The sequence below is a fragment of the Castor canadensis genome, chromosome 3, assembly GCF_047511655.1.
Source record: "Castor canadensis chromosome 3, mCasCan1.hap1v2, whole genome shotgun sequence".
Classification (NCBI taxonomy): domain Eukaryota; kingdom Metazoa; phylum Chordata; class Mammalia; order Rodentia; family Castoridae; genus Castor; species Castor canadensis.
In genome coordinates, this window is record NC_133388.1 from 160790555 (window position 1) to 160816117 (window position 25563).

Consider the following 25563-nt stretch of genomic DNA (forward strand, 5'->3'; position numbering starts at 1 on the left):
TGAGATGGGGGAAAATAAACATAATAAAGGGAAATTTATGGTACAATAGGTCAGCATTCTACAGGAATGAAAAGAGCCCAGTATGAGGGGCCAGTAGTGACAGGGTCTAGGGACAGGAGAGTAGACTTTTAAAGAAGTCGGTATAGAGAGCCTTATCAAAGAAGCTGCATTAGAATTCAATTCAAAAGGAGCAAGGTGGTTAGTAGTGTGATCCTCTGAGGGTGGTGCTTTCCAGACCAGGGGCATAGCCATGCCTGTGCCTGTAGCAGTGTGCCTGGCATAGAGGAAGACAGGCCAAAGGCCAGTGTGGAGATGAATGTGAGTAGTGCATGAGACCAGAGAGATCAGGGCTGGAGGAGGGACACACAATTTAGGGCCTCATAGGCCATCATAAAAATTTAGTTTTAATTCTAAGTGAAATGAGGAAGTCATTTTAACATTTTGAACAGAGAAGTTTTGGCTGCTTTGTTGAAGTACGTCTAGAGAAATAGGGTGGTAGCTGGCAGGAAACTCTTATAGTTCAGAGATTATTATAGTTATTCACATTAGAGGCACTGGTGGCTAAGACCACCAGTATCTGTAGAAGTGGGTGGGAAGTTTGGAGTATACTTTTTAAGAAATGCCAGTGGGATTTCCCTGGTACATTGGATAAAGGTTGAAACTAGATGATTCCAAAATTTTGGGTCTAATTAGTTCGTAGGGTATGGTTTCCATTAACTGAAATGGGAAAGGCTGTGTGTAGGTTTAGGGTATAAGAACAAGAGTTAGATTACAGGGCTAGCAGAGTGGCTCAAGTGGCAGAGTTCCTGCCTAGCAGGCATATAGTCCTGAGTTCAATCCCCAGTATCACCAAAAAAAACCCCAAAGATTACAGACATGGTGAGCTGAGATGTCATTTAGATACCTAAAACTATTGGACAGCAGTTAGATACATAAGACTGGACTTAGGGAAGTTCTAAGCATCCACATATAGGTGATGCTTCAAGTCACAAGACACTCCCTGAGGATCGTGGGCTGAGCCATGGTTTTAGCCACAGTTACCAACAATTTAAGAGATCTGGAAGAGAAGGAAGGGTACACATAGATGGCTAAAGTTGTGTGATCAGAGAGGCAAAAGGTCTGAGAGAAGACAAGTAAAAAAAATGTGTCTGGGTGGGTGGAGCTCCCAACACTGTCATATGTCATTAGTAACTTGAGTAAGCACAAAACTGAAAGTCCATCATTTGCTTTAGCCAAATGGAAGTCACTGGCAACCTTGACAATCAGATTATTGGGGGGAGGGGGAAGGTGCACAAGTCTGCTTACAACAAGCTTACAGAAACAGTGCGGGCAACAGATGCTTTGGAGTTTTTATATAAAGGGAATCAGAGAACCGAGTGCTGGCATGAGAAAGAAGGAGAGTTACAAGAGGGGTTTTCTAAGAGAGGAGAAATAATGGCATGTTTATAAGTTGCTGGTAATGAAGAGACCAGTGAAGTGGGACAGGTGCATCACTGCAATGATGGCCTTGAGCAGAGAGTCCTGCAGTTCACTTTGGGTGCTCACTAAGGAGGAGTGTGTTGATGGGGGCTGTGGTTCATGCTGAGCTTTCTTCTACTGGCTTCATTTTTCAACTTAAGGAGTCCTAGTAATTTTATTTATCTTTCTATTTTGTGGTCATCATGACAGAGAATTAGTGCAAAAAAACTGGAATAAAAATCTGGTGTTGATAAGGGAAATACATACAGAAACATAACAAGGATTTGTAATAGTCCCCTTGGGAACATTTCCCAATACTGTTTGCATGTAGCTGGCTTTGTCCAGACACAATGTACTGAAAATTGAGTTCTTATCTATCTCTTATGAGAATGTGATGTCCTATCAGGAGGTGTTTAATAAGGCACTATCATTAAAAAAGAAGAAGAAAGAAAGAAAATGGTGTGGGGGGAGACTAATGTTCTTTTTCCTTTCTCTTCTAGAACTCTGGAGAAGATGATTACTGTTAAAATGTTCATCACACAGTTGAGCCTGACGGTGTCCAATGACCTCACTCACCACAGAGCATCGTCTGAACTTCTGAGGCTCACGCTGGACAATGTGTTTCTCCATGTGGCCCCTGTGGCTGGTGCCCTCCCTGGAGAAGAGCCCACTGCCACTTTCTTCCAGCTTTACTGTGTTGAGGTCTATTGTGGGGACCTGCAGCTGGACAACCAGCTTTATAACAAGTCCAATTTCCACTTTGCTGTCTTGGTCTGCCAGGGAGAGAAAACAGAACCTACTCAGTGTTCTAAAATGCAGAATCTCCTTATATCCAGCAGAGATTTGGAAGAATACAAGGAGAATTGCTTCATCAAGCTTTGTGCCACTGTAACTGAGGGCAAGAGCTTCTTGCTCAATGTCAACGAGTTCAGATTTGAGCTGAAACCTGCCCGGTTATACGTGGAGGACACATTTGTTTACTACATCAAAACTTTATTCAACACTTACCTTCCTTACAGCAGGCTGGCTCGTCCCTCTGCGCAGCTCTTTGGGGATAGACAGGTGCTGCCCATGCAGGTGAGACAGCACGCCAGGGCCTTGGTAAACCCAGTGAAGTTACGAAAGCTGGTCATACAGCCAGTGAGCCTGCTCGTCAGCATCCATGCTTCCCTCAAGCTGTACATAGCTTCTGACCACACTCCTCTCTCCTTCTCCGTGTTCGAAAGAGGACCCATCTTCACCACAGCAAGGCAGCTCGTGCATGCCCTGGCCATGCACTATGCTGCTGGGGCTCTTTTTAGAGCAGGTAAGGATACAAACAGAGCATCTGTGACAAGCTAGAGCCTAGGTAAAAATGACATGCATTGGTGTATGGCCTTACCTATTTCAAAACATAAGGAAGCAGTTAGAGGTAACACATGTAGGCATTGCAATTAAACAAGAATGGATCTAAAACTAGACTCTGGCTGTGTAAGGCTTTGGGCAAGTTATTAAATCTCCCTGAGTTGCCACTTGCTCATCTATACCGTGGGTTTTAAGATGTTTGAAATGGTCAGATGAAAGCATATCAAGTACCCACCTTGGCAATTAATAAATACTCAAGTAACAATAGCTGTAATAGTTAACTTAGAATTTAATTCAATTTAGAAAACAGTTTTTTAGCATCTTGTAGCACAAGACCCTTTCTCAACACACTAGCGTAGCCAGAAAAAGAGCCCAGGGCCTCAGCTCCTGGGCCTAAAGAAAATCCAGTTTTAGGTGGTTAGTGTTCATTGCTGCTGTAAATAGCTGTAGGTGAGAAATTCAGAGGGCTCCTGTGCTCCTGAGGTGCACAAATAGCCTTCTACCTCTCCAGCACAGCACCAGCTGTTCAGACAGAGCACACAGAGAAGGCTGTTAGTGTCTCAGCCTCTTCACAGACCCGAGCCCAGAGAAAAATGGTCCTTGCTCACCCTTACTGCCCTCTGGTGCCAGGCAGATGGCCTCCTGCATGCCAAGGCTCCTGTTTCTCAGGGGCTCATTGGGAGAGGGGAGGCTCTTGTTTTCAGTCTGGCTGGAAAAGTCTGCAAGGAGTGTTTGGTATGTGTAGAAAGTCTTGTATGGGGAGTACTGTGCACTGAACATTGAGTGTTGGACCACATGATCTCAAACTACTTTACCATAATAGAACCAAAGCACATGTTTCTGAGCCAAGTTCATTCTAAAGTAGTTTAAGTTTGATATCAGTCTCCTCAAGGTCCTAAGATTTGAAGCAGAGAGCAGCTTCCAGACTTGACTTTGTCAGCAGCCCACTTAAGTAAAGAACACACAAGTCTGAACTTTCTGAAAGTGGCAAAGGAGGGAACCTCTGTCCTAACCTCGTTAGGTGACCTTGTGCTTGGTGAAGGTATTGCCATAGAAGATATAGATTGTAGCAATAAATGACCCCTGTTATCATTGGTAAGATGCCAGTGACCATGCCATATTGGTAAGATTACATTTTCTCCATAATGAAATTCATAGGCCTAACAGGGCTGTCCAGACACTTTTGTAGAAGAAAATGACAAGATGAGGGAAAGGCCCTACCAGACCTGTTTTGATAGCTCGCACAATGAAGAAAATACTCCCTCTTGCTAAGAATTCATTTAAAATTAAACAGTGTTTCAAATTTAAGAGATGAGTATATTTACAAACCATACTAGAACCTTACTCTCTCAGGCAGTTTTGCTTTTAATATGAAAAGCAGACTGTAGGTTACTGAGCTCTGATCTGAGGCAGGGAAGAAATAAGGCTTCATGTAGTCACTGCATAAGGCCAAGATGCAGGAAGTACCCCTCCCGGAAATGAGCAGAAGGAGCAACTCCACCTGTGGCCCAAGTCCCCATGGTTGCTGCAGCCTGTGTGCTAAAGTGATCTCTCTGTTGTGTTGTATTTTGCTTTGTTTTGTGTTTTTAATGAGATTTCACAAGAACATTCTGTTTGGAATTTTCTGTAATTTACCTAAAAATTTTCTTACTATCCCAATCTCATTCTATACCCAGAGAAGAAATTCTAGTACAAAGGGCAAGTTTTTAGAGCCTGTCACTCCAAGTTTCTGGTCAGTCTGAAGATTAATCTGAAAAAAGCAGTGCTTGAAGAGTGGGAAATGGAAGGATAACTGGAGGCTGCCAAACCCCAGGAAGAGAAGTTTTGTTTTTGTTTTTGTTTTTCTTTTTTTGGTAGCACTAGGGTTTGAATTCAAGGCTTTCTGCTTACAAAGCAGGCGCTCTACCACTTGAGCTGCGCCTCCAGTCTATTTTGCTCTGGTTATTTTGAAGATAGGGTCTTGTGAACTATTTGCCCAGGCTGGCTTCTAACCACAATCCTCCCAATCTCAGCCTTCCAAGTAGCTAGGATTATAGGCATGAGCCACCAGGTAGAGAATTCTTAAAAGGAGTGGACTAGCATTCTTGTAGAAGAAAGAAGAGCACCGGCCTGGAAGTGAGCAAGTTGCTTTCACATCTCATTTGGGTCAACATTCACTCTTTGGACCCGAGAAGTTTCCTGGCTCTGATGGTCAAAAACACCCTGACCTAATTTCTAGGGAAGTTTGTAGAGTCATTTAAAAAGATTTTAAAAATAAATAAAATAGTAACTAGACATGAGTAACCCTATTTGAAGGAAAGAATGTGGGCTTAAGAATATCCTGAAGTCCCTGTCTACCTCCAAGTCTCCATTTGACACAAAGCCAGATAGACTCCCTTTATCAACAAAATTTCCAAATAATTAAGCAAAAGATATGCAGCTGGTCCTCTATGCATGGGTTCTGCATCTGCAGATTCAACCAATTGCACATTGGAAATATTTCAAAAAATAATTGCATTTATTCTGAACATTAGACTTTTCTTCTTATTCCCTGAGAAGTAGAGTATAACAACTTTGACACAGCATTTACATTGTAGTAGGTATTACAGGTAATCTAGATATGACTTAAATGTAAGGAAAGCTGGCCATGGTGGCTCACACCTGAAATCCTAGCTACTCAGGAGGCAGAGACTGGGAGGACTATGGTTTGATATTTCCTGAAGGAAAAATATTTGCTAGATCCTCCCCATCTCAACCAATAAAAAGCTGGGTGTGGTGGTACACACCTATCACCCCAATTATATAGAAAGCATAAATGGGAAGAGAAGATAGTAGTCCAGGCTAGCCCAGACATAAAAATGACATCCTATTTGAAGAAAACTAAAACCAAGAGTCTGGTGTCATGACTCAAGATGTACAGCACCTACCTAGTAAATACAAGGTCCTGAGTTCAAACTCAGGTACCTCAAAAAAAAAAAAAAAGCATAAGGGAGATTATGGATAAGTTACATGCAAATACTGCACCATTTTATAAAAAGTATTACACTACTCATATCAGACACTTGAGCATCATTAGATTTTGGTATCTGTAGGAGTCCTGGAACTAATCCCCATGGATGGTGAGAGTCGACTGTATTTGCTTTTGGAGGGGAAAATCATTTAAAAAGGCGTATCCTTGGATACTTTCTGTCCTTTTCTGGCCAGCTCAGATGCTACTGAGGTGAAGCCCTCCTGTCAAGCAGTGGCTTCAGACTTCTGTGGTTTTAACCAGGAGATCCAGCCCCACCCTTCATGTGGTTGGGAAGAGCAAAAAAGACCCCAGTAGCTGTGTGAGAGCTGAGTGAGGAGACTGGAACCTTCACCTGTGTGCTCTATACTGACTTGAACCGGCCTGTGGCAGGGAGGTCTCTGCTAGACAGGAGGTACTTTTCTTTGGAAGAGTCTTTAGAGAGGAGGGAAATTAGGATGTCTATAGACCATCTGTAGACTCTGCTGTTTCTTTACTTCCAGAGAGGGCCCTTCTACAGCACCCTGCCTACTCCTTGCAGCCTGTGCTTATGGAGGCAGTAAGGCTTTGGAATCAGATTAAGCTGAGTTCAAAACCCAGCCCCTGTGTCTCATCAGTGGAAGATTATGGGTACTTGAAGTGCTCTTTGAGCCTTGATGTCCTCCTTTTTCTACCTGACCATGAGACTGCTAGCACATAAGCAACAGCATGTTGGATTGGCCTGTACCTCCTGTGAAAAGTGCAGCCCTGACCCCAACAGCAGCTGAGTCGTCAGTGAGCTTGGTAGGATTTGCAATGAGATGAGGAGCTTCTCTCACACAAGTGCCGGGAAAACTAAATGAGTAATGTCCCACCCCACACGTTTTCCCATTTGTATTCTTCATCTTCTGGGAATTATTCTGTCCTCTGACCTAAATTCTAATGTTACCATCCTAATGATCCAGGAAAGAGGCAGGGCTCCAAAATTTATGAAAGTCCCTCTCTGCCTGTGCCAGGACTGGGACCCTTCAGGACCCTGGCCTGCCTCTTGCATACTCACCTTCCTATCATACATATATGACTTATCTGAGGCTCTCTGTCACAGGGCTGGCCTCCAAAGGCATGCTGCTGAGGGAGATATGGCTCCCATTCAGGTCTTGTCCCCACAGCCTTCCCACTAAAGGGCCCTTAACACTGGGCTGGGGAGGTCTGTGGATTCCCAGAGAAAGCAGCCTTTTCAGATTCCTCCTCTCCTTGACCTTGACCTTTGCCTGCCCTACAGTCCTCTGAGCCCAGCACCTCCCCTTTTCCTCCTCCCTGGGCAGATGTAGAAGGACAGCCACTGTGGACCACAGCACAGCCTCATTTCTACAAGACAGTAGACAGAGATCAGGCCACTGAGTAAGCTGGCTCCTGGCAAATCCCAGTACAAGTAGGAAACCAGATCCAAAGCTACCCTCCTGGGACATCCTCAGGGAACACTCCCCTCTCACTAACCTAATCAGCATGTCCCTGTCAAGTGATGTTTACACAACCCAACCTAGGGCTGAAGGGGAGACATTTGTCTGGCTCTAACTCTGCTCCAAAGGGAAGCGCTCAACTTGGTAGGATTGGGAGAGATTAAAAACTAACCCCTCCATCCTTGTCAGAAGTTTGCATCCTCTTTGCAACACCCCATTTAGCACTGGGTGTCTCTTTCTCCTGCTGCCTGGCTGCCATGCAGGTTTAGAACGATGCCCCTGCCTGGGAGCACCTGCAGCCCCAAGAGTCCTCCCTGGGCAGGTGGGAGTACATCCCCTACACACAGATCCCTTTGCAGGAGTGCAGGAAGCTCAAGCAAGGAAGTCATATTAAAGCCATTTGTGAAGCTGGCACAGGATCACTATGATTTATAAAGTATGAAAGTTCGCCATTTATGAATTCACAGTGAATGAGTTATTTCCCATATTTTGCTCCAACAAAGCTTATTATATTCTCAATTCTGTGAGAAATGACTTGCAGGGAAAAACGGGCCATTTTTTTACAGATGTTGAAAGTACTGTACTCAAGGTTTCAGTAACCCTTTTCCTTTGGTGCATTGCAGGCTGGGTGGTGGGGTCTCTGGAAATTCTTGGCAGCCCAGCAAGCTTGGTGAGAAGCATAGGAAATGGAATCTCCGACTTCTTCAGGCTTCCATATGAGGGACTGACCCGAGGCCCCGGGGCCTTCGTGAGCGGAGTTTCCAGAGGGACCACATCGTTTGTGAAGCACATTTCCAAAGGTAGTTCCTTGTGGTAATGCCCTAACTTCGCTCCGTCCTCGTCTTACTCCTCATTTCTAAGAAACAGTGTTAAAGTTTTAAATGTGTTCACATTGCCTCCAGCTTTGTTTGCCCTGATAGCTCGCAGTGAAATGTTGAACTTGTAACAAACCTTATATGTAATTCCTTATGTTTTAAACAGATCACTACTTGCCTGTAGTATGTGAAACTATTTCAGAAACTTTAGTATTTTAAACTTCCTATTGGGAAGATAAGGATTGGCCCAACTGTTATTTCATATGATAAACAGAAATATTAAAGGTGTTCAGGATTTCTGCTAAACATCAGAAATCCAACAGTGTTGCCTCATCATATTTTTTTAATGTAGATACAGTTGTAACTTTCTTAACGATGTGGATACATTTTGACATAGAAGCTGATTTGGAGGTGAAACAGCCAACTTTTCTCTAGCATGCTACGTAAACAGTGCCATCTTGTGGTCCAGATAAGTCACCAGGCACAGAGGCCAAACTGCTTCCTACATGAAAGAGAATGTTTTCATATCATCCGAGGGTGTTTGCCTGATATTTTGGTCAGATTGGCAGTGACTGAGGAACTAACAAGGGCCATCTGAGTCCCTTTTTCTTCTCAGTAGGAGGCAGGGAAAACAGGGCAAAGGCCTTCTTCCCCATAAAAGGCATTTTACTGTAGACAGTCCTGAAACTCCATTATGAGTGGGCAGGTTGGGGAAGTCTCTAGAAATCCTCAAAAGAAGACCTGAGCTTGAAATATGAAAATCCATGCTCCATGGCGGGGGGGGGGTATGGGTGGGGCTGGCAAGAGAACAGCAAGAGCAATAAAACATTCCATGGACAATGAAAAGGACTCTCCCCTGGCCCCAGATCCTGAGCAGCTTGTGAGCTCGGCTGCTCTCACATGAATCCCTTGGCAGGTTTCTCATTCCTGACACTAGAGTATCTGTGGTTCTGTTGTTTTTATTTTAAAATACGACAACAAACACGTGCTAAATTGAACTTAAGTGGTAATTTTAGCATCTTAACTCACTGAATATTTTTATACTTATTCTTCCCTCTTAGCAAAATCTGTTTGGTTTGTTAGGGTGTGTGTGTGTGTGTGTGTTTTCAGATGACTGGTAAAGATGCTGCCGCAAAAACATCTGCCACTTCTTCTCCAAACTAAGATGTTCAATAGTAAATGAACTGGCTTGTTGGCTTCAGGACATGCCCATCCATGCCTTCCAGGGTTGCTTGTTGAAATGTGTGCGGACTCCTTTGAACAAGTGACTGAAGTCAGCCTTCTTAGGAAAACCAGGCAGAATCATAGCTTCACTCTCTTTGCTGTCCTCACTTTTTCAGTTAATGGCATGAATACCAAAATTGCATGTGTTCTATCTTGCACAATAATTATTTCTTCAGAGTGCCATATGATAAAACTTAGTGTCTCCTTTTATTAAGACTTAAGTCATATATGGGTGTAGTGGTGCATGCCTGTCACTCAGGACATTGAGGCAGGAGGGTCATGAATTCAGGCTACTCAGCAAGACTCTGTCTCAAAAACTAAAAATAAAAATAATAAAGTCATAAAGGAGGAGATAAATGTTATTCCTAAAGTGGAAACATTTCTTTACAGTCTGTCTAAAATTCAACAACATAACCTTAACCTTTAAAATCAGAGCAGGCAAATTTTAACCTTCAAAACTGGGCCTCATTGAGGACTTCAAAACTATTTAACTAAGTCTTGACAATGAAATGATAGGAAGGATGTGACACTCTAGCCCTCTCTTTGCCACAGAGATTGTTACTTAACAATCTTGAAGCATGTCATCACACTCGTGGAAGTTTTCTTAAAGCTCTTGCTTCAAATTGCCCAGGAGCACTACCCATGGAGCACATCCAGGAGGAACACAAGAGTTGCCACTGCCCTTTCTCCCCACTCTCCCCACCCAGACCTCCAGGACCACTACTCTGGGGCCACCTTGCCTGTGTCACAGAGGCCAACACCATCTCTTGTGCCCTTAGGTACCCTCACATCCATCACCAACTTGGCCACCAGCCTAGCTCGGAACATGGACCGGCTCTCACTGGATGAGGAGCACTACAACCGCCAGGAGGAGTGGCGGCGCCAGCTCCCTGAAAGCCTCGGTGAGGGGCTGCGACAGGGCCTGTCTCGGCTGGGCATCAGCTTGCTTGGTAAGGAGCTGCAGGAATTTCCTTCATCTGTGCTCCAGTCTGCAGGCTGCGGTCAGGCTCTCCCAGGACTGGCAGTTTTGCCTTCTCCCTGGGGAGTGGCTATGACGTTCACCTCCCTTCTGTAGGCAAAGCTGTGGCTCAGAGAGGATATGGCATGTCCCCTGGTGCCTACAGTGCATCTGTAGAACTCTGGGACAAGACCCCATTTCCTAGTTCCATTGTGGGGCCATGACAAGGTCATCCCAGGACCTGCCAGGTAAGAAAGGTGGCCCAAACAACGCCTATGCTTGGCCTTCCTTTGCCCCTAGCAGGAGAGGTAACTTTGTCCTCTGCATAGTTCTCCAAAGCAAAGGATAATTGCATAGGACACCCCCTGAGCAAAGTGGTGTCCACACAAGCATAGCGATATACATGCTGTTTGTTTTTTGAAGTGAATAACAGGCAACCCTCTGAAGCACTTGCTTCCCACTACCACACACACTGCAGATGCTTGCTTTTGTTTGAGCAGCGTGCACATGCCATGTAAACTTTGGTGAAGAGCTGGCTTCTCCTTCTATTTATTTATTTTAAATCAGCCTTACTCAGAGCAATTACTGTTTGTGGAGCAGCCAGATGGTATAGTTAGAGGTGAAGATTGCTATGGTTATTTCAAAGTATTACAAATGTTTGAATATAAGTTTCTTTGGAAAAATCTATAAAAGGGAAGCTTCAGAGCTAAACGTGTGCAGTGCAGGATCTTCAAGGGAATTTTGTTTGTTTGCTTACAAAGGAATTTAAGGTTGTACTGCTTGGCACCCTGCCTTCTGTGCATCTGAGGGAGTGTACGCCTAGCAGAGATCAAAGTGACCAAAACAGTGCAGAGCACAGGGTAGAAAAGCGGAGCCTGAAAGGCTTCATCCTCTTTCCCCTTCAGTTCTCCTCACAGCTCCTCGTTCTCCTTATAACTCCTCGGCCCCAGCCCCGCAGCACAGCCAGCTGAGGCTGTGGGAGGAAGCAGTAAAATGTTACAAGTGCAGGTTAAATTACTAGAAATTATTTAAGCAATAACAGCCAGGGGTGTGGGGCACTGTCACTTGATAATGTGTGGAACACAGGAAGCTAGTGACCTGCAGTGAATGTGCTAGGTAAAGGAGCCATCCCTGCTTGACTGAGCTATCCAGTAGTGATGGGAAAGGTAGTGTGGTACAGCAGGTAGACCACGTTCCTCAGGATTGCAGTCCCGAGGATAGAGTATCAAAGTCCTTTCTTTGTGACCCAAGGCAAGTTCTTAACTTCTCTGGTCATGGGTTTATGTTTTGTAAATTGGAGCTGGTAATACCATTATTAGAAATAGCAATGGGCAGGTGGGGGGCCAGGCATAGAGTCCATACGGGCAGACAGCACATGTCAGTGTTACATTCTGGCAGCACACAACCTGTAAGGATTAACTGGTTTCAAAGTGTGTTCCAGCAAAGAGAGGCATTTGAGCAAGTGTAAGATTATTCTTGTTTTAGTTAAATCCAATAGATTAAGTTGCTATAACCAGAGGAAGTGACAATGAGTTTATCTTGGAGGTATCGGATAACCATTTTAGGACTTCAGGACATTTTTATGGTAAGAATTTGTGCCTTTAACACTGGGTATGAAAGCCCCTTTCCCCCATCCAAGTGCTTCCTGGAACTTCCAGGTAATCAAAGAGGAGATCTGAGCTAGCTGATGCATGGCTGGCTCTACCCTGATCCTGACTTCTTTCAGGTCCTAACAGTCTGCTCTCTTCCCCCCTGGAACTTTTACAGTCTAAAAGTGTACTTGCTGGCAGAGATCAGCCACATGAAGGGCCATGAATCTGTTCTGGGGAAGTCACTCTTTGGGCACAGCTTCCATGTACAGGGTAGGAAGTCATAAAGCCCTGGTCTTTGCTTTGGTCATTGTGTCTTGTATCTTCTCCATGCTGTCTGTGGAAATGGCAGTGGGCTAACATGGTATTCCTGAGTCAGGTAATTTCCAGAAACCTGTGAGTTCTAGGGTAACATAAGTGCTCTCTTGGTGTCTACGGGTATACCTGCTGACACTGACCTACCCAGACCCCCCCAGTCCTAGCCTAGCACACACCCTGAGTAGCACAGGTATTTCTGGACTCCTCAGAGTTCATAGTGGGTGTCTCCAGCTTGGCCAAAGCAGCTTTCTTTCCTCCAGGGTTTTAAGAGCCCATCTGTGTCTCACAGAATCTCTGGATTAACTCACAATGCCTGGCCTCAGAACTGCCAGCTGAATGGCAGGAAGAAAAGAGGAGGAGCAGGAGCAATCAGGTCTCCTTGCTTTAAAAAGTATAGGTTTGTCATCATTTCATTCGTCCTCATAAATTGTGCTTAAAATTGCCACATGCAATTAAGTGCCTAATTGAATTAGAGCTATTATTATATAATAGTTTGAAATCCCTGGTTGGGAAATTGAATTTCTAGTTGTGCAGTTTCTTCCCTTATAAAACAGAAACTTTAATGACCCAATTAGTAAAAATACACTTGAACATTTTAGGGTTGAGAGAGCACTTTCACATGTGTGCTCTTCACAACCCTAGGCATGGATGGAGTTAAGTGACTGCTCAGACCAAACTTCCAGCAGGACAAGAACCTGGGCCTTTCTGGTGCAAAGATCTGCCCCTGGGGTTCCTAGCCTGGAAACAATCAGGGTGTGGGGAGACTTAACAGTTGAAAGTTCCAGGGCAGGAAAAACATATTTCCCCCGAATGTATCTCATTTTCAAGAGCCTTCATGAGTTTTCATGTTTCACCCTCATGGAAACAACTGTGGAGTGCTGTGAGGCACATAAAAATCAAAGGAAGTCTTCAACGGCCCCAGATCAGCAAGGAAGAGTATCTGCCAACAAAGAGAGGCTACCGGGGCTTTTGGATGAACTCCACAACAGTTTTCCAAAGGCAGGGGCTTTTGGGGAAGCTTTGGCCTGCAAAATTGTCATTGGGCCTTGCCTACATGTACCAAATCTGCTTCCCCACATACCCACAACTCACTTCTCTGTCCTGGAGCTTGGGCTAGGAAAGGCTGGGCAGCTAGCTCCATGTCACAATTCTGCTCCAGGTCCCACCCAGACCTGATTCCTCTGCTGAACTGATGCAGTGATGCTGGATCTCGACAGGCCACACTCTTGGGCGCTCTTGGGAGCCTTTCAGAATTCCTGCTTCTAGCAGGTGAATCAGGCCTTTGCCTCAAGTAAGTGAGGGAGGACTCTGACACCACAGGGTACCCTCAGCAATCAGGCTTGTAGTTAAGTATCTGCTTCTCTGTTTGCTCATCTGTTCTGGTCCAAAAAAAAAGGCCCCAAGTTGTAATGTCTGTTGCACTCTAGGTCTCGCTTGTATCTGTAATGGTAAGTTGCAGTGTGGTGTCCCAGCTTAGGCTTGCGCCTCTTCTATTTGTGACAAAAAAGGGCCTGAAACAAAATCATACCATGTGATAAACCAGAACCAAAATAGATCAGTGACCAAGTATCCCTGCGAGATACCAGGAGCAAGTCACAGAAGAGGTGAAAGGATAGCATAGCCCCATGCTTCTCAAAGAAAGGCCTCTCCTCCTAAAGCTGAGGGTGCAGAAACAGCAGCTCCCCATGCCCCGGCCCAGCACCTAGAGTCCTCCAATGCCCCTCCCAGCATTCTCTGCCCTCCACGCCTCACTTCATCACATCACAGTCCTTTCCATGTGGCCGCCCACCCCATGGGCCCGCTGCCCACAGACAACGGTCTTAGGATCAGTTTCACCATTAAAGCCTTTGAGCACAGTCTGAGTATATGGCAGTAAATAATTTACCAGTGTGGACTTAGCTGGATTATCCTTAGGAAGAAGGCCTCCTGAAGGCCTCAAGAGAACTGCCTCCTTCCAGGCAAGCTTGCAGAGACCTGGGAATGGCTGGTAGCTGCTCTCAGCCTCTCTGTTCTCCAGCTGTTAGCACAGAGCAAACCCAGTGGCACCTGGTAACCGGTGAGGTGTCAGGGTATATGTGAGACAGGCAGCTTTCCCTGCTTTTAGGATCCAGGGCTGAGTTGAGAGTATGTGACTTCCTAGCTCCTTCTCCAACTCGTGGAATCTAACACCTTGTCATGGAGCTCAGGCTTTCCACATTTCTGGCCGCCCCAATAGTTTATCTATCAAAGCCACAGTAACCGGAGCCTTTGTGTGGCCAGTGGCTGGAGAAATCAGAAGATCAAAGGGGAGTTTCACTGTGATACCTGTTTGCACTTAGGCACACAGAAGTTAGCACCCTGTGTGGATGTCACAACTGCTCAAGGCTCCATGTTCCTTGCACGGGTCAGGGCTGGCACATGAAAGGAAGTGGGAGAAGGTTCTAAATGAGGTAACCACCTGCTTCCAACTCACTTTTAATAGTTGTAATGAAAGCCACACATGAGAAAGGACATTTCTTCGAGAAACACTGGCAATAATTTGATTGATGTGTTTGTAGTTATTTACCAATTTTTGTACTCTTAAATATGGAGATCATTCAGAGAAATCAGGTAATGAAAGGATAGAGTCTACATTCTTTGAGTTAGTGCTATCTACTTTGAGCTAACTGCTATGAAATGGTTTGAAGACTCAGAGTTCCTGCCTCTCCATTTGCACTTCTGATGTCCCTACTCCCCGACACACAGCTGCTTCGACCTCTGGTATTGTAAGTGGAGAGTAGATCACTGGCCCCTTGACCTCTGACAGAGTGAAGGGATTTCCCTAGCCATGGAAAATGGGGCTGAAAGAATGACCTGCAGCCCGCAAAGAGCCAGGGCAGGCTGGGTCAGCCAGGAACAGCTACCTCCTTTTGCCCCTGTCATTTATTTACAAGGTTTGGGTGGTATTACTCTAGGCTAGGAAACAGATCTGTCACCTTCAGTAATTCTTAAATCTGTTGATTCATAAACTTAAATAGCTGTCAAAACCTAGTTGAGTGAATCCATGAAGAACATTCCCCTTACATTTGACCTGAAGGAATTAGCTTTTTGTTGTACTGGATTTTACTCAATGGAATATTGCTCAAAATTAGCAGGTCACTGACTGAGACCTGGAAATCTGTTTTCACAAGGAGACTTCAAATTAGTGGCATTTTGAATAATGGGCTTTGACATGTACTAAAATTTCTACCAAGAGACTGTGTGTTTTCATTAATCCTATCAAGTTTGAGTTGAAAACAGAATTCTGTCCAGAATTACAAAGAAATTTTTATTCTGGGTTAGGAAACTGTCATTCCATCATGAAAAAAAAAGTCAGGTTGGACAAAGCCTTTCCTAGACCTCATCCTTGACCCTCAAAGTGAGAGGGGCAGGGAGAATGAGTCACAGCAGTGGCTGAGGGATTGCCATTCATTTGTAGCCACTTTGAAGCTCAGTACAGGAAATGCTGGCCCCACGGTAAAGCTGTTGGAGCAAATTAGCGAAACAGGATTTGGTTACTACCTTGCTGAAGTGAAGAGTAACTGGACAAACCTCAGTTGAAGTGAGCGAGAAGAAAGTTTTTCCAAAGTGGCAAAGAGGAGCACCCATTTCATAAACAGGTTCAGAGCCAGGCTGTGACTCGGGCTCCTTAGATTTAAACTGATTCCCAACCACTTACTAGCTGTATAACCTTGGGAAAACCCCTTAACCTCTCTGTACTTCAGTGTACTCTTCAACAGTGCCTAACTCCTAGGATTCTGAGGATTAAGTGATTTCATACAAGTGAAGCTCTTTACCCTAGCACATAGTAAGCACTCAAGATAGATTAGATGAGAAATAATGACCATATCAATGGTTTCTTTTATTAATCATTTTAGTGTATTGATACCAGTGAATTATTATTAAATAATTGTTATTATTGAAAGTGGGGATATCAAAAAGGGCTGGTCCCTTCCACTTTTTCCATACTGGTTGAATAAAAGTTCATTAAACCATGTAAGCTCTTTCTTCCGAGTTGTTAACTCTTTCTTCTCCCTAAGCAAGTATTGCCTTATTTGGGGGGAAAGGCACAGGGGTGACACTTTGGAATAGTCTGATAGGTTTGTTAAATTCTGGACAAAGCTTCACAAAACCTGATTGGCCCAAACCCAGTCTGAACATCATATTTAGATGAAGATAATTTATAATGTAAACAGCCTTTAATGTACTTACATTATTGGTAAACTAATATATAGTAGAGCACTTTATAATGGGGGCATGATTATTTTGTCTTCTCCTTGTGTTTTTTTTTTTTTTTTGAGACAGAGTTTCACTATGTCTTCCAGGCTAGCCTCAAACTCGCAATCCTCCTGCCTCAGCCTCCCAATGCACAGAGTACAGGCATGTGCCACTATACCTGGCCAGGGATTCATTTTCAGTCAAAATAAAACTGCATTCCAGATTGAGGTTTTCATTTTCTGAGTATTGTAAACCTCTGTCCTTACCAAAGACTTTTGTTTTTTCAGGTGCAATTGCTGGTATAGTTGATCAGCCAATGCAGAACTTCCAGAAAATATCCGAGGCCCAGGCATCAGCAGGACACAAAGCCAAGGGAGTTATCTCAGGCGTGGGGAAAGGAATCATGGGAGTGTTCACAAAACCCATCGGGGGAGCTGCTGAGCTTGTGTCACAGACTGGCTATGGTAAGTAGGTGGAAAACCAGTCAGGCCAACTGAGACACTGCTGATACCCAGGGTTCCCTGAGGTAATCTAGACCTTCACTTGGGGAAGGGGCGAAAACAGAATAAATAAAAAGCATCTATCTTTCTTATTTCCCTATGCTTACTTACATAGAGTAGAATTGAACTACTAATAAAAAATAACAAAATTGTAGAACCAAGAAATCAATTACTAATCTTAGTAATTTCATAGTAAATTCTGTATCACAAAATCTTTTACAATACACTTAATAGACATTAGTAAAAAAAAGTAATCAGCGAAACATTGAGAGCAATATATTGTAGTAGAGAAAAGAAAGGATGATTACCTTGAGAAATTTGGAAAGGCAAGAAGAGGTCTGTGACAGCCAGTGTGTATGGAGGAACAGGAGCAAGGCAGGCACACAGCTCTTTGGGAGTGGGGTGGCTTTCTCTCCTACAGACGCTTCCTGCTGCTGGCAGTCAGGCAGTCTCCTGGCCAAAAGAACCAAAGGTACAGTGTCTCCCAGGCAGATGCTGCAGAGACCTGGGGCTTGTGGCACTACTGTGTGATGGGTGGTGTGAACGGAAGCACCCACTCCCACACTTTCTTTCTGCACTCTTGGCAGAGCACATTAGAGCACCTTGCAATGAACATGTGACTGCATAACCAACCAATTACCCTCTCACCTAAAATTGATGCCATCATTTTGGCCATGAAGCAGGCTGTCTAGCTGGTGTCTCAAACCAGAGGAGTGTCACCAAGCACTGCATCTCCGTGGCAGCTTATACTCATTGTAGGCATCTGCTACCTCAGGAGCTCTGACAGGATGCAACCACATCAGGGCATTAAAGACAGTGTCTGAAACAGAGGGAGTGGGAGATGACGCCTACACTCCAGGCAGCCATCCAGAGCATTCTTTGAGAGCCCACACAGGCCTGCTCCCTCTTTACAAATTCTTTCTCTCCTGTGTATGACATGTTCACTCACAGGGAAAGTGACAATAAGAATCGCTGCAACTTGGAGATAGAAGTTAAACTCTCCCTTATCAAATGCTTGGACCTCACATGATAATAAGCAGTATTGCTTTTGCAACAGACTCCAGTGAGGTACATTCATACTTCATAAATCGCTCTAGTTTTTAAAATGCCACTGTCCTTCACCATGTTCCCCAGGCTGGGGAAGTGTGCCTTATGTAAGAGCATCTCAGAGCAAAGCTTCACATGGCCTTTTTGGTTTCCATCACTCTTATAAAACTTTTATTACCACACTGAAGGTTTTACAAACCACTAACTCGCAGTCTAATGACTGTGCTTCATTTATAAACATTTACAAGCCCCCAGGATGCACACATGCTGTACCATCTTTGGTTCTGGACTCTCTTTGGAGGCCTGTGTGGCTGCTGCTGGGTGCCCTCATTTGGTGCTGGCACCAGGGAGAGCATGCCATAAACCAGAGCCCCAAATGCACTCATAAATGTCTATGGAATTGTGTTTAACAGCTGGATTAAGTCACTTAACATTTAAATATTGTACCTAGGCAAACCTTGTGCCTTTGTACATATTTATATATGTTGTGTTTATTATTTGGCCAGCCATAGCACACATACAGAAATATGAAGCAAGGAAGTCAATAGTCTTGACTTTTAAACATGTGATATGTGAGCTCTTGCCCATGAGCAGTTACTCTCAGGAGCGGAGCACTAGGTGTTCTCTAAGTACCAGTCTACGCTTGGACTGGAGCGCATTCGTATTTTAGTTTGTAGCTAATACACTGTCACCAGTGCTAAGAGCATTGTAACGTTTAATGATTATCTGTACACGCTTCCAAACATGTGACATCATTTTGGATCTGTAACATTTTATGGATGGCTCTAAGTAAATGACATCACTGTAGCATGGAACCATTTTCCTGAAAACAAGTAGTAAAATTCCCTTACTTCTCTTACCACAGGTATTTTACACGGAGCTGGACTTTCTCAGCTTCCCAAACAGCGCTATGAGCCAACTGATCTACATGCTGACCGGGCTCCAAACAGCCATGTCAAATATGTCTGGTAAAATTACTGAGACACTCCCTATCTTTATAACCAAACTCTATGGTAGCAGCTCCTGGCTTACTCTCAAACTAACAGCTATGCTTCCCGTTAGCTTGTTTTGGGCACTGGCGTTTGGGTCGTACCAAGCATCCTAGAGGGCCAGGGAAGGGCTGCTATTCCCAGGTTTGGGGCTAGCTGAAGAACTCTGCTCCACAGGCCAAGCATGGTGGTCTACAGCTGTAATCCCTGCACTCAGGAGGCTGAGGCAGAAGGATCACAAATTTTAGGCCAGCCTGTGCTACACAGGGAGACTGTGTCTCAAAAACAACAAAAAACCTCTGCTTCACACTGCCCTCTCAAGGAGATGCACATTAGTAGCAAAGCCCTGGCCTGCAAGAAGGGCCCAAGATTCCTGGAACTGGAGTTCTAGTTAGGGGGGGTGTCATTTTTAATGGGATTAAAAAGAGATAAACAGAACTAAAGGATATCTTTGTCTCTAGGAAGAGCCAGGTTCTATTGACTAGAATCAATTTGAGAATTGACAATTAGCATTTCAAGCTAAAGTTGTTAATCTACTTGCCCTTGAGTTTTGTGTGCAATCAGTCCTTGGTAAGTACTGATAAGTGACTGTCTCCAAGCTGACTCCTGGCCTCCTTCCTCCTTTTAAACAGGAAAATGCTTCAGTCTCTGGGCAGACCAGAAGTCCACATGGCCCTGGATGTGGTGCTGGTGAGGGGCTCAGGCCAGGAGCATGAAGGGTGCTTGCTGCTGACATCAGAAGTGCTCTTCGTGGTGAGCATCAGCGAGGACACGCAGCAGCAGGCCTTCCCCATCACAGAGATCGACTGTGCACAGGACAGCAAGCAAAACAACCTCCTTACTGTGCAGCTCAAGCAACCAAGAGTGGCCTGTGATGTGGAGGTACAGTTCAGTAAATAGAGTGACTGGGGCTAGGTGCCAGGAAGGTCAAGATGCAGGCAGATTGCCGGTACCCAGCATTTATGAGCTCCAGAGTGGCTACTAGAGACAGTAGAGCTACTACACAGGAAGGATTGCGGATCCCTTGCGGAAGAGATCAGGAAAGCCCCACCCAGTGTATGTAAGCCCTGCACAGGAAGCTCAGGTGGCAAGGGGCTCTTGGCCTGGGGCTAAGTCACCATGTGAGTGGAACAGGCTAATGTGGCTGTCTGTTGTGAGTTTGGGTTGCTGGAGACTGACAGTAAGTGGAGTTCCAAAATGAGTGGTTGCTAGAGGAAAGGCAAGGAGTGTGACAGCAATTCCTAGCAATTCCACAAAAGGAGGCTCCCTGGTCTGTGTGTGGCCTGGGAGTGGCTGTGGGTACAGAAGACTGCTGCAGAAGCAAGGGGCATCCTGCGGGAACCAAGCCAAGAGCAGGAAGCCTGACTTCTGCAAGCTAACCAGGGACCTTAACTTCCTCCCTGTGCTCTCTCCCCCACACCCAACCCCAGAGAATTCAGGAGTCAAAATTTTGTAAATCTCTCTCTTTCCTACTCATTGATTTATATTCTGTGGCTCTGTGTTCCCTTTCTCAAAGGATATTTTCCTGTCCCATAAATAACACAGGGTACCTCCTAGGGACAGCTTTAGGTGCTGGGGCCAGCAACCTGGCCCTACAGCTCCTGAGCTGTGCTGGCTGCTGGCTGCTGGCTCCGAGAACGGATGCTCAGGTGGGGAATTCTGAGTGTCAGGAATAAGAAGTGAACCCTGACCAGAGTGGCCTGTTTCCTTGAGTACAGCCTAGGATAAGCAGATAAACCCACTGGGAAACTGCACTCTGCACCCCAGGTGATGGACCGATCCACAAGCCCTAATTATTGACCTAGGAAACACTTTTTCCATATGGGAAGCTGGAGTCTACTGGGGATTGAGTGGCCCCAGCAAAGGACACAAACCCAGCAGGTCCTGCCTGGTTCCTTCCTCCATTATTTTCTTCCTGATATGGAAGTGTTTGCATACAATTATCTAAGCAGATGGAAACCAGCCAACCACAACAACGCTAAGATTTCTTTAGTTTCTTGGATCATAATCAGTCAGGCTTTATGCTGGAGGTTGGCACCAGGACTACACTGCTGCTTTGAGTTGATAACTTTTGGGGAATAAACTGAGGTCAGCTATCCAGGCTGACTTTGTTAGATGTGCCAAAAATCTTCTGATCCGTTTGACAATAAAGCAGCAGTGATCTGGCTACAGAATTTGGCAGAGGATAGTATCATTATCTCCAAGTCCTTAGTCCTTAACAAGAAACCTCCAAGACCTCAAGAATATCAGTGACCATCGTTTTTCCTTAGCTGGCTTGGGAAATGCTTAGATCTTAACCTTTTGGGAGTGGAGATTTATCTTTTGCTGTCAAGCTGTCTTATCTCATGATCCCTCTTTTCCACTTAGGTTTGAGAAGAGTACCAACAGGATTATCATAGCTGGAGGGGAAGAAACCTATTTCTCTAGGGGCTGTTGAGATGAAAACTGGATTCAGCACCTTTAGGAGTTAGAAAGGTTCAGACCCTGGAATCACAGTCAGAGATGAAGCCCCACAGCTCTGGACCATAAGCTTAATAGGTTTCCCACTGGTGTCCAGGAATAAAAGGAGGCTCGTAACAGATATCCTGTGCCTTCAGGCTCCACATCTGCTCTCTTACTATCTTTGACACCTTCTCCTCTATTCATAAGAAACAACAGTAATAAACCCCCTCCTGTATCCATAACCCTAACCGCCCCCCTCACCCTAAGAAAACCAAAGCAGCAGGGATTTTTGAGAGCTGCGATCTGGTGTATTTTCAACATGAGAGGAGAAAGGTTACAAGGGCGCAGCTTTGACCCAGTTGGTTCTCCAGCTCTCATGTCAGTGCCTCCCAACAAAAAGCTTTGCTAGGAAGCCTGCCTGCTGTCTGCCAGTGAAAACCAAGAGCAGTATTTTAAGATCTTTATATAAAATAGCTTTCTTTTCTGGTTTGTTGCTTTTGCCTTGCAGGGTAGGAAACACAGCTCCTTTGAATTTTGGAAGAAATTAATTTATAGATGACATCCAGCATATTCAAATATGGCAGGCTTCAGACTTTTTGAAATTAGCATTTACTAATTGCTAATTACCAATTTGCTAATTTCTTGGTTAAATTCAGCCATTTTAAGAGTAATAATTGTTTTATATGCCTGGCACGTTATTGAAATCCCTTATGAGAGGCTCAAAATGAGTCAGGTCAATTAATTCCTTGGCCAGGTTCCTTTCACAACACGGGTTTTCCTGTGCTGCTGTTTAGGAGGAGCAATTAAGCCTTTTTTGTGTGTTCAAAGCTTTCCAGCTGAATCCTGGCCCCGTCAAATGATATCATCAGAGTGCTGGCGTTTGCCTGCTGGTGCACAGCTTTCCTCTGTCAGTGAATCTTAGGGGCCCTTATTTTCTTTCTCAAGCTTAAAAATACGAGACCTGACCTCTAACAGATGCTCTACTTACTCCTCTGGCAGGCCCATTTAATATGTCACTGACTTTTTGCAGCTTTTAAGACACTTTTGGCTGCAGTATTTTTGGACCCTATACAGAATACAAAGAAATCCTTTACATTATCTGCCTGGAGGACTAAAAAGCCCTCATCATTAAAATGTAATTCTTCCAGTGATCTTGCCAACACTCAGTAGGTAGAAACTACTGAAAGTCAGTGGCTACTTGATTCTCAAACCTGTGGCTTGTACTGCGAATGTCCCACCCTGCTCGATCTGTAACTAGATAGTTACAGGACTTCAGGGTAGAAAGAATTTATAGCTCTGCCTTTGATGGGTGGTTTCTCAGAAAAATCTCACTTCAAAACTTAGGTAGTATATCTCCATTCCCTATTTGAGTTCCACTGAAGATGAGCCAGACTTTTATGAACCATAAATGTACTTTGTATCCTCCCTTTTTTCCCTAAAACTCTCCCCTTCCTCTGCCCAGTTTTTATATTTTCTCTGGCTTTAAATCATACTGTTTATAAAAATAGAAATGTTATAGTTCAAAGGTTTTTTTTGTTTGTTTTTAATGCTCTGCCCAGCCACTGGTTTGAATGAGGTGCTCTTTGCCTCTTTCCTTCCATGAAACTGAAGAGGTTCTATCTAAAGAGGTTTTGGGAACCAGGTTTGGGAACAACTTTTATTTGGAGATGCTGGGTTTAATGTTGATAAGATTTAAGTAGAAGAATTACATTTTTCTTCTTTGGTCCTGGGCTGCTTGATAAAAAGCAACGATAGATGTTTTAACAGTTAATGCGTGAAATGTTATCAAATCATCAACTTCAAACATGGGAAATTTTACACAACACCAGATGTTTGGTACCTTCATGCAGAGCTCTTCTCTAATTCTAAAAATTGCACTGTTATCATTGCCACATCTCAGAAGAAAAATAAAGCACTGTTTTGGACCAAATGGCTTTATTAGATGACCTAAGAGGAATAGTACACAAATGCACCAAGGAAAAGACAAGAAATAATTTTGTTACAGAAGTTTCATTATAAGGGTTTTGGCAACTAACTGAATCTTTTATTTTTGGATCCTAGATGGATGGAGTACGAGAGAGACTATCAGAGCAACAGTACAACAGACTTGTGGACTATATCACAAAGACCTCATGTCACCTGTCCCCCAGCTGCACTTCCGTGCAAATACCATGCCCTGTGGTGGCTGTGGAACCTCCCTCCTCCACTGCTAAAACATACCATTATCTGGTTGACCCACCCTTTGCTCAGGTCTTCATTAGTAAATTTACCATGGTGAAGAATAAAGCCCTGAGGAAAGGGTTTCCCTAAGTCCCTCAAAGGTGTTAATTCTGCTTGTACAATTTATTTTTGAAACAAGAAACCCAGATTTATTAGCTGTAACATTCAACATAGACACAGGGCCAACACTACAGGTATAGGTACACTCATTTTCTAGACACTCCTGAAATTGTGATTCTTCTTTTCTCCCTAAAACAAAGAAAATACTTTTAAGATGGAGTGACCAAAAAATGTGTTCCTCTCCCATTTAGAGACAACGATCAATAAAATCCTATATATGCTGTATTCTTACCACACATGGAAAACTTTCCTTTTTGTTCCATAGTGTCATTTCCAAAAATATCCACTATAATTTGGCTCTATTAATGCTCTGCTCCAAGACAAAAGTGCAGAGTCAGACTTAAAACTTCATCCCAGTTGCATCTGTTTTGGAGCAGAGATACCACCTCTGCCTAATACTCTGCATCTATAAAGATTGAAATTCTTGAAGTGAAATGCTTTGGACTTTGAATTTGTCACTTAACTGCAATGCTGTTCTTTTAGTTATCGCTGCCATGTATATTACCTCCAAAGTCTGCATTTTACTGAAATTTATAAAAGTCTTAGGTGCTTTTAGGAAAGTTTGTTTTACTAAACAAGCTAAAATGTTAATCTTTGAGTGTACCAATCAATGCAAACAGACCCAAGTGCTCAGAAAAGTTTTAAAACATGTACTTCTAGGAACTCCCTTGTGTGGAACTGCCTGGTGTACTGGAGGGGAATCAAGAACCCCAACATTAATGCTGGCAATGACATCAGTCCAGATGGCTTACTATGATGAACTGATGTGATAAAGTATGAAGACATGCCTGATGTCTGGTATCATTTTAGATTTTCAGGTCACTAGGTATCTTGGTATGTTCAGTAAACATCTCATGGTTCAATTAAAACACATCCACTGATTACATTCAAACTTGCCCTACAACTTTTTGGGTACAATTGTGAAATACTAAGAAAATACATTTCTGACGGCCCATTGATCTTTAGGCACACATTATTGTGGCACTGTTACTGGAGAGCAACTCTAGTAATGGACAATTCAGTCTGAATATGAGTTTGATTTGTAATACTCATTTAAGGAGAATGGCATTTTTTGTCAACCTCAAGATAACTATTTTTAAGAATGTAATTATGTACCAATTCCTACATATTTTATGGTAATTTTACATACTGCCAAGAACTGTTATATGAAATTGTTTAAAATAAAAGGTATTCTTTAGTTACTGACCATATATAAATGTCTATTCTGTTACCAGGGTTTTTACATTGCAGTTTTTTGCTGACACCTGTCTATTATAGTTCACATCTCTGGGATTCAAGAATTTTGTATTAATTTTGAGTTAAAAAAGGAGTAAGAGACAGTACTTGTTATCTTAATAATAAGGTGACTAGTGATTAAACTAACTTTGGATAAAATAAATGTAACTTTTAATGCTTGCTGTGGTATCACTTTGACACAACAAAAACATTAAAGGACAAAAAAGATTCTAAGATGTTCTTCAAAAAAGTTACCTGTTTAGTTAGTTACCAGTAGACATCACTCAATTCTACTTCACTGAATTCTAGTTAAGTGATTGATTGTTTTTCTGGATTAAAAAAATTCCAATTCTGTGTACAAACTCTTTAATAAAGTAATGCTGGGTATTCCTCAATAACTGCATTTCAGTTATCTATTTTATCTATCTAGTGATAAGAAGGCTACCAACCAGTAACAGTGCAGCCCCAGGACAAGTTTTACTGGAAGCCCTGCCTGTCGCTTTAGGCCCCACAGTGCTAAAGCCTGGTATTGACGCCTAAAAGACACACACCACCCCCTCAACACAGGACCAGATAAATGCTGCTAGAAGTACCTCAGTGTGATGGACAAAAGATCAGAGCAATTAAAGATGTAGTAAACCAATGAAAAATTTTTAAATAATG

At 43.7% G+C, this 25563-nt stretch overlaps 1 protein-coding gene across 4 annotated transcripts in view; it reads left to right on the plus strand.

Annotated features, from left to right (window-relative positions):
• The window catches only part of Vps13b (vacuolar protein sorting 13 homolog B), a 699658-nt gene extending 674360 nt beyond the window's left edge, over positions 1 to 25298 (plus strand). For all 4 annotated transcript variants that reach the window (XM_074068910.1, XM_074068912.1, XM_074068909.1 and 1 more), the window contains exons 56-62: positions 1959 to 2764; positions 7851 to 8027; positions 10046 to 10216; positions 16634 to 16810; positions 18759 to 18861; positions 19515 to 19764; positions 23386 to 25298. In XM_074068910.1, the coding sequence (XP_073925011.1) occupies positions 1959 to 2764; positions 7851 to 8027; positions 10046 to 10216; positions 16634 to 16810; positions 18759 to 18861; positions 19515 to 19764; positions 23386 to 23634 (1933 nt within the window). In that variant the 3' untranslated portion in view covers positions 23635 to 25298. The remainder of the gene's footprint in view (positions 1 to 1958; positions 2765 to 7850; positions 8028 to 10045; positions 10217 to 16633; positions 16811 to 18758; positions 18862 to 19514; positions 19765 to 23385) is intronic.
• The last annotated feature ends 265 nt before the right edge of the window (positions 25299 to 25563 follow it).